The sequence below is a fragment of the Seriola lalandi genome, unplaced genomic scaffold (assembly GCF_002814215.2).
Source record: "Seriola lalandi dorsalis isolate HSWRI2012SDOR001 ecotype SW California unplaced genomic scaffold, Sedor1 jcf7180002054977, whole genome shotgun sequence".
NCBI classification, from domain to species: Eukaryota; Metazoa; Chordata; class Actinopteri; order Carangiformes; family Carangidae; genus Seriola; species Seriola lalandi.
In genome coordinates this window covers 1,012,039-1,021,747 of record NW_019525527.1, presented here as the reverse complement: position 1 = coordinate 1,021,747, position 9,709 = coordinate 1,012,039, and the positions used below count along the sequence as shown (strand labels likewise).

General features: G+C 44.8%; 1 protein-coding gene across 19 annotated transcripts in view; it reads right to left on the bottom strand.

The window, feature by feature from the left end:
* abi3bpb (ABI family, member 3 (NESH) binding protein b) overlaps positions 1-6,669 on the bottom strand; it is a 26,867-nt gene extending 20,198 nt beyond the window's left edge. For 3 of the 19 annotated variants that reach the window (XM_023396474.2, XM_087171124.1, XM_087171125.1), the window contains exon 1: positions 6,374-6,665. In XM_023396474.2, the coding sequence (XP_023252242.1) occupies positions 6,374-6,464 (91 nt within the window). In that variant the 5' untranslated portion in view covers positions 6,465-6,665. Of the gene's footprint in view, positions 1-6,373 lie in introns of all 19 variants that reach the window. The other 16 variants (XM_023396479.2, XM_023396480.2, XM_087171127.1 and 13 more) reach the window with 12 other exon arrangements.
* Positions 6,670-9,709: the final 3,040 nt, after the last annotated feature.

The following is a 9,709-nucleotide window of genomic DNA, read 5'->3' as shown; positions in this document are numbered from 1 at the left end:
TGCAAGAATACTGCTGCTGCTACTGCTGCTGCAAGAATACTGCTGCTACTACTGCTGCAGGAATACTGCTGCTGCTACTGCTGCAAGAATACTGCTGCTACTACTGCTGCAAGAATACTGCTGCTGCTACTGCTGATGCAAGAATACTGCTGCTACTACTGCTGCAAGAATACTGCTGCTACTACTGCTGCAAGAACACTGCTGCTGCAAGAATACTGCTGCTGCTACTGCTGCAAGAATACTGCTGCTGCAAGAATACTGCTGCTGCTACTGCTGCAAGAACACTGCTGCTGCAGGAATACTGCTGCTGCTACTGCTGCAAGAATACTGCTGCTGCTACTGCTGCAAGAATACTGCTGCTACTGCTGCAAGAATACTGCTGCTGCTACTACTGCTGCAAGAATACTGCTGCTGCTACTGCTGCAAGAATACTGCTGCTACTACTGCTGCAAGAATACTACTGCTACTGCAAGAATACTACTGCTGCTACTGCTGCAAGAATACTGCTGCTGCTACTGCTGCAAGAATACTGCTGCTGCTACTGCTGCTGCAAGAATACTGCTGCTACTACTGCTGCAAGAATACTACTGCTGCTACTGCTGCAAGAACACTACTACTGCTGCAAGAACACTACTGCTACTACTGCTGCAAGAATACTACTACTGCTACTGCTGCAAGAATACTGCTGCTGCTACTGCTGCAAGAATACTGCTGCTGCTACTGCTGCAAGAATACTGCTGCTGCTACTGCTGCAAGAATACTGCTGCTGCAAGAATACTGCTGCTGCTACTGCTGCAAGAACACTACTACTGCTGCAAGAATACTGCTGCTACTACTGCTGCAAGAACACTACTGCTGCTACTGCTGCAAGAATACTGCTGCTGCTACTGCTGCAAGAATACTACTGCTGCAAGAATACTACTTCTACTGCTGCTGCAAGAAAACTACTGCTACTGCAAGAATACTGCTGCTACTGCTGCTGCAAGAATACTGCTGCTACTGCTGCTGCAAGAATACTGCTGCTGCTACTGCTGCAAGAACACTGCTGCTGCTACTGCTGCAAGAATACTGCTGCTGCAAGAATACTGCTGCTACTACTGCTGCAAGAATACTGCTGCTGCTACTGCTGCAAGAATACTGCTGCTGCAAGAATACTGCTGCTGCTACTGCTGCAAGAACACTACTACTGCTGCAAGAATACTGCTGCTGCTACTGCTGCAAGAATACTGCTGCTGCTGCAAGAATACTGCTGCTACTGCTGCTGCAGGAATACTGCTGCTACTGCTGCTGCAAGAATACTGCTGCTACTACTGCTGCAAGAATACTGCTGCTACTACTGCTGCAAGAATACTGCTGCTGCTACTGCTGCAAGAATACTGCTGCTACTACTGCTGCAAGAATACTACTTCTACTGCTGCTGCAAGAAAACTACTGCTACTGCAAGAATACTGCTGCTACTGCTGCTGCAAGAAATACTGCTGCTACTACTGTGAATCCAGGGAGCAGGCGTCAGGTCACTACAGAGCTTCAGGAACGACTCTACTGTTACTCTACTGTTCTGTTGTTTCTCTACTGTGTTTGCATTTTCTTATTCTCTAGTTAAACTGTGATTCATATCAGTTTTGTCGTCGACACATCTGAAGCATCATTTATGTATTAATGATGATGTTTTGTGCAGGTTTTAATGTTTAGTGTTTTAGTGCCGTTAACAGGGTCGTCAGACATCTGTTCCTGATCCTGTGTGTGAACATGAAGCTTCCTGAAGAGATCCTCCGGTTGATTATCAGCTGTTTCTCCTTCGGTCTGAAGGTACAGTCTGTTCTGAAGAGCCACGCTCTGATTTCATTTCATGCTCTCATAACTCCTGAGATGGATATCTCATGTAGAAACCAGATTCCATACCTTTGTTTTGAATGTTTTTATGATTCCCCTCGTCGCCTCTGGTCAAACAGTTAATGAACATGTTGGGCGTCCAGCAGCAGATTGACCTGACCTCTGATGCTCTGGGGTTCAAACCCAACGTCACGGTCCACTTTTAAAACTTTAACAAGTACAGAATGTTTCAGTCCCACAGGGTTTTTCAGGAACTATAAACTTTTTTATTTTTCTAAGACTCAGAGGAGAAAAGCTGGACAGCCAAAGACGAGGAGGACTCAGCTCCAGGAGAAATCACGCTGCAGAACCTCGTCCTGTTCCAGGTTTCCTTCAGTGTCACAGTGATCCAGTTCATCATGATACACTGCAGAAAGGAGCTGCTCACAAACTCTCAATGAAGAGAACACAGACTGGAATAAAAATGTCTGAACACATGAAAGTGACTCAGCAGAACATCAACATGGAGCTGCCTGTTTATCAGACTCTGTCCCATCATTTAACAACCTCCACTCAAACACAATGAAGCTGTCAAAGTTCATCTGCAGTTCATTCTCTGTCACATCTGAGACTGAAACTGATTTTTACACTTCATGTTCCTCCAAACCATGTGAGGCTCCTTCATGTGGTTCATGAGCTTTTCTTTTGTTTTTTTAACAGCCCAAACGTCCAATCTGGTTCCTGAACCACTGGAAACTCGTGGGAAAGTCTCTCGTCATGAGAAGCTTATTAACTGCAGTCAAATCAGCTCCTGATGTTTTTGATCTTTGTCTTTTTAAAGCTCAACTCTTTGCTCTGGTTTTGGCCAAAGAAACCTTGGATCCTGAAACCGAAAACTTAATTAAAATTTAACTTAATTAGCTCTTATCACATCTATCTTAATGGATAAGGATTGACGATCTCAGGCCACTGATCTGAGTTATTATGGGATGTGTGTCTGATTGAATCATCATCACAGTGTGGAGACATTTCGACCTCTCACCGAGTCCCACTGTGGACTCAGACTTCCTGCAGGTGAACACAATCACACACAATTATTAACTGACAAAACAATCAGCAGTTGTCAGTAGTGAGCAGCTGCTCTTGTGCTTTCAGTCACATCCTATGATCTTCATCAGCAGAGCTGTAAATTTCTTAAGGACGTGTTCTCCATGTTGGATTAAAGGTTTATTATTATAAGAGTTTTAATTATATATTAATCTGGATATTATAGTAGAGTATATCTATATACTATTAAGATATTATTGTCATGAGACAGATAATTTTTAATCTTGTCAGAACACGTTGAAGATCTGAACGTCTCTTTAAAGTCTGAGATGATACGAAGAAGAAATCAGTGGTTAAACTGATGAAGTTTCTGCGACGCCTCAGGCCTCTGCACAGAGAAACAATCAGCTCTAATTAAAGGCATTAAAGCCAACAGAGCTGTGAGGACCCACCCCCATCACCGCACCAGTGTTGGTTTTACTGTGTGTGTGTGTGTGTGTGTGTGTGTGTGTGGGGGGGGGGGGGGGGGGGCATGTTGGACATGTGGAATCATGCAGCTCATTCTTGGCAGCGGCGCTCGGCCTGTCCAAGTCTTTCCAGCAGCAGCTGATTGAGTGGAGGGATAAACCCCGACATGAAAGACATCAACTCCCCCTAAAAAAACCTCCTGTTTGACGGAGAGGAACGTCCTCCCTGCTAACTGTGTGTCTGAGGCCGACAGCTGCAGCACGCCTCTGAGGAACAACAGAGGAACATGGATCTAATGACGCTCGTTTGTCTTCAAACCTGCTGTAAAAAGAAATAGTGCTGCAGCTACAGAGTTACAGCAAGTAAAGAAAGAATTAAAACCAGCCACTAAAACAACAGACACAAAGAACCTCAAAGAAACACAGGAAGTAACACAAACTGCCCCATGAAGAAGAACCACTAGTAAAGAACGAGAATCTAAAGTAACCAGAAGAACCAACGTACAAATACCACCATGTACTGTCAAGTGCACAACTAACTACAACTAACTACCACTGACTACCAACTAACTACAACTCACTACCACTAACTACTAACTAACTACAACTAACTACCACTAACGACCACTGACTACCACTAACTACAACTCACTACCACTGTAAGTGAACAACAAAGTGTCAAACCACCAATAAATGACAGAAAAACAAAAAAAGAAACTTCTCCACAAAAACATAAAACTACAACAAAGAACCACAAAGTTTCATCAAACTACAAAGTGTCGACAGAACAAACACAACTAATATAAAAAGAACCGGCAGAACCAGCAGAACCACAGAACGTATCCGTGAGCGAAACATGAGTTCTAACAAAGAACCTAAAGTACCACAGATTTAACTGCAAAGAACCGAACTGAAGACCAGCAACAAGACGAGTGGAGTGAGAACCAGGAGAACACTGTGTTCTACAGAGAACCACAGTAAGTACTCAACAAGGCCGTGCTCTGTATTATATGATCATATATTATAATGAGTGACGAGCTGTTTGACAGAGTCGGAGGTTTCCCTCCTTTTAAGGACAGAGAGTCTGTGTCTGTAAACAGTCTCATTACCTCCAACTGTAAAACACTGTGATGGAAACTAAACGCAGCACAGGCCCTTTCATTTCACCACTAATGAGCTGCTGCTGCTGGTTTTACTGGTTTCACTGGGGTTTTATCGTTCGGAGGGAAAGAAAACACTGGGGGGGGGGGCTGACAACAAGTCAAGAACTCGTTTAGCTCCAACTACTCCGAATGTCAGTTAATTATCAAAAGTTAAGATGCGTTTAAGTACCTCCTCTACAGTTAGACTTTCAAAGACTCTACAGTTACTCTTCATGTCACTTCATTAACAAAGGGGAGGGGCTTGTTTAGTGCCACCTACAGATCAACACAGACATCACTGATTTCTCTGTAGCGCCACCTTCAGGACAAACTGCTGCACATGAGAGATAAGGACCAAGACCATAAAGCTCTGTGTCCACACATGTATGTGTCTAACACATGTGACAGCTGTTTGTGCAGCTGGGCAGTGTGATTACATGGGGGGACGTCTGCTCTGTCAGTGGGACCATGGACGGACGACAGACAGTGAACGCCTCATTTTTCACTAAACTGGACGAGTATGGAAGTTCAACAGACACAAACACAGAGCAACAGTCACTGGAGTCATTTGATTCCTGTAACTCTGCACGAACACAGGTGATTTTAATCTCAGTCATCAGGAGCGTAAACACCTGTGCAGGTGTGCAGAAGCTCTAACAGGCACCTCATTAAATATGAGGTGTTATTAATTAAACTAAGAAACAGTAAAGTCAGTAGATTTTAACTGCAGGACTTTTACTTGTAGCTGCTGACTGACTTTGACTGAATCATCTGAAGACATGAACGATGTGGTTGTGGTTCTCAGACGTGGGCTGTGAGGTCGTCATGTGGTCGTCACGTACAGTCAGAGTTACCTGACCTGAGGCTGAAGTAACGTGTTTTCATTGAACATGTCAAACTGTGAGAAGTCCAACATCTGGATGTGGGTGTGTCATTAAAGACAATGTGACAAAACAGATGCAGGAAACTAAAACCTCACACAGAGGAACAAAGACTCAGTTGTTCTAATTAGTTTTATTCTTCTACCACATCGTTACAGTTTTGCTCACTCAGTGTTTTTGTCAGTGCTAAACTTCCATATAAAGAAACAAACAGAAAAATCGAGAGTGACAATTCTCTCTCTCTCTCTGTTGTTCTTGGCTGTCTCTCGCCCGGTGAGGTAATCCTCTCCGACCACAGTGTCACTCTGACACTTCCCTCTGAAGACGGGGATTTTATCGTCTTACATAACTTTACACGCTCAATGAGGCACAACAATCACAGGTCAGATCATGAATTAGCCCCGCCCCCACCACACATACCCGCCTGCAACACCTGAACAACACGTGCGGGATCCAGAGAACGACGCCAAACATCAAATCCACCTCAACGTGCATCAAACATAAACCCAGTTTCAGCACAAAGAAAAACAGCAGAGAGCTGAGTCAGCAAAAACCAGCTCCGTCCCGACTCGTACGGGAGATTCAGAGCGCCAAAGACCTCATTTCATCATCACTCTCAGGAGATGTGATCATACATATAACATGTATGCATATGTCAATCAAACTTTATTGACACAGGGCTTTAAACAGGTTCACCACCTGGAAATATTGATTTCAGTTTTAAAGTCACATTTACAGTCAGTCTTTGCACCTCACTCACATCTGCAACATCTGCAACATCTGCTTCACTTCCACCATCTTACACTGTTGCTCCACTTTTTTATTTCCACCTTTTCACCTGCTGATTTTGTGCACTTTTATTGTTGATTTCTGTTTTCATCTTTGCTTCATGCAAACTGTCTGTCTCTCAGATTCCTGCTGGTTTCTGCACCAGTCTTATTTAAATCTTGTCTTCCTTCTTTTTTCTGTCTTAATGTTTCACCTCGACTTCAGTGTGTGTGTTCATGCAGTTTGCAGCACTTGCCTCTGATCCTCTGTGCAGAGATGCCGTTGAGTAGAATCGTCCCTCCGAGCAGCAGGAAGACGACTCGGAGGTTGAGAGCGACGCCCACCATGACCTCTCGAAGCTTCGGCTTGCAGGAGACGAGGATGAAGAAGATGAAGGTGATGTGAAAAGGATGAGGCGCGACCAGGAGCTGGACAACTTCACTAAGGTCGGTCGGTCGGTCTTAGGACTTGTTCAGCAGTCGGACGTCCTCGCTGTGGAGAGGTGGACCACCAAAACACCAGCATCTATAGCCTCAGCAGGTGGGCGGGGCCTGGATGACATCACCAACCCCCGTACAGCCAACCAAACCCTATAGAGTGCTCTCATACTGTACACTCCCTCCTCTCAGCCCTCCCTTCTTTTCTCTCTGGACCTCAAACATGATTTTCTCTCCCTCCCTGCTTTTTTCATCACGTACCTCTCCCCCTCCCCCCTCCCCTCGCCTCCTTCACTCCTCCCTCTTCTTAATGTGTTGTTTTCCAGTCGAGCTTTGACACTTGATGATTCAGTCACACAGCGGGTTGAGCAGAGCTGTGGAGGGAAACAACAACAGAACAAAGTGTGATCAGAGAGAAGCACCAACATGTTCTGAGGAACAATCCTCTCAACGTCTTTATATTCACACATTTACATCAGTTACTGTTTTTATAGTTTCACTTCACCAGAGAAAGTCATAATGTTTCTGCTCCAGTCCCTGAAGGCTGCAGGCGTTCCCTCCGTCTCATTCTGGCTTCACTGCACATCCATGTTGTTACTGTGTTGTTACTGTGTTGTTACTGTGTTGTTAGGGTGTTACTGTGTTGTTACTGTGTTGTTAGGGTGTTAGTGTGTGTTGTTACTGTGTTGTTACTGTGTTGTTACTGTGTTGTTAGGGTGTTACTGTGTTGTTACTGTGTTGTTACTGTGTTAGTGTGTTGTTACTGTGTTGTTAGGGTGTTACTGTGTTGTTACTGTGTTGTTACTGTGTTAGTGTGTTGTTACTGTGTTGTTAGGGTGTTGTTAGGGTGTTACTGTGTTGTTACTGTGTTGTTACTGTGTTAGTGTGTTGTTACTGTGTTGTTAGGGTGTTGTTAGGGTGTTAGTGTGTGTTGTTACTGTGTTGTTACTGTGTTGTTAGGGTGTTGTTACTGTGTTGTTACTGTGTTGTTACTGTGTTGTTATTGTGTTGTTAGTGTGTTGTTAGTGTGTTGTTACTGTGTTGTTACTGTGTTGTTACTGTGTTGTTAGTGTGTTACTGTGTTGTTACTGTGTTGTTAGGGTGTTAGTGTGTGTTGTTACTGTGTGTTGTTACTGTGTGTTGTTAGTGTGTTGTTACTGTGTTGTTACTGTGTTGTTAGGTGTGTTAGTGTGTTAGTGTGTTGTTACTGTGTGTTGTTAGTGTGTTGTTACTGTGTTGTTAGGGTGTTAGTGTGTTGTTACTGTGTTGTTAGGGTGTTAGTGTGTTAGTGTGTTGTTACTGTGTGTGTTAGTGTGTTGTTACTGTGTTGTTAGGGTGTTAGTGTGTTGTTACTGTGTTGTTAGTGTGTTAGTGTGTTGTTACTGTGTTGTTAGGTGTTAGTGTGTTAGTGTGTTGTTACTGTGTTGTTAGTGTGTTAGTGTGTGTTGTTACTGTGTTGTTAGTGTGTTGTTACTGTGTTGTTAGTGTGTTAGTGTGTTGTTAGTGTGTGTTGTTACTGTGTGTTGTTAGTGTGTTGTTAGTGTGTTGTTAGTGTGTGTTGTTAGTGTGTGTTGTTACTGTGTTGTTAGTGTGTGTTGTTAGTGTGTGTTGTTACTGTGTTGTTATTGTGTTAGTGTGTTGTTAGTGTTAGTGTGTTGTTAGTGTGTTGTTAGTGTGTAATAGTGAGAGTTTGTGTAGTTGAAGGACGAGCAGCAGCTGCAGGTTGAACATGACGAGGAGCTGAGGTCTGGACTTACAGGAATGTAAATCAGCTGTGGACGTTCTCAACAAATGATTGTAATGCCTGTCTGTCAGCACACACACACACACACACACACACACACACACACACACACACACACACACACACACACACACTGCTGCTGGGTAATCACTGTGTGTCGCAGTGTTTGGGTCATTGAGGTTTTTCCACATGTTTCCAAAAAATCTCATGAAATCAGAGCGTCCTCAGTGGCCCCCACCACTGCTGGACCAGAGCATGATGGGAAGAATGAAACACCACAACATATCTCTCTCACACACACACACACACACACACACACACACACACACACACACACACACACACAAACCCCTCCCGCATCACAACACATCCGCCTGCTTCACACGTGCATGCTGGGAACAGCCCCAGAGCCAGAACTGCTGACATGTTTTCTCCGAGCTGGAGAGTGAGTGGAGGAGGGATGATGATGATGATGAAGAGGAGGAGGAGGAGGAAACCCAAACACAGGCCCTGGACTCAGGTCTGTGGGCGCAGTCAGTCCAACACGTGCTGTCACATGCGACAGGATGGAGGGAAGAAGCCGCGCTGCCAAACAGCAGCTGACGCAGATGAAGAAAAGCTAAAAACAGAACGCGATGACAGACGAGGGAAAACCACGAAGGTGTGAAAATACTTCCCATCAGCCACCTGTGATTCATGGTAACGACCGTATCTGTGGATGATTCGCTCGTGAAGGTATCGAACTCCAACTCAGCAGCTCATTCCTTCCCATTGACTCCGTTACCGTGTCCTGTTCTCCGCCGTCTCCATATTATATCAAATGATCACATTTCTAATCAATACATTTCTAATCAATGCATTTTCTGTCCCTGCTTCCAGTCAGTGTTCATCTCATTCACCTCCATTCTACCTTCATGACTGACTCATTAACCTCAGCCTGTCACCATCAGCTGCACGATGTCACCTCATTGTGAGGTCTAAGGGTCAAGGGTCAATATATTCAGGATTTCCTCTTGAGCTGAGACAGTATCAGATGTCGTTACTGGTGTCACACGTGTTTCTACCAGTTAACCACGGCGGCCCAGGGGAGGAGCCACCGGTCGGAACGACGTCTCCTGACTGACTTCAGGGTCCTACCGTATGCAGCCAATGAGAACGCAGTTTCCTGATCACATGACGTGAACAGTGGCTCAGGTCTTCATGCTGTTTCTTTGAAGTGTGACGGCTGCAGCAGTAAAGAGTCTGACAGCTGCAGACAACAGGCTTCAACACGCTGCTGGCCAAAGTCAACACCTCACTCCTCCTCCCTCTCTTTCTTCTCCTCCTCCTCCTCACGTCTGCGTTCATAAAGCTTGTTTTTTGGCGGCGAGCAGCCGAGCGTCTCCACGCCTCGTCCCGTAAAACTTAAACG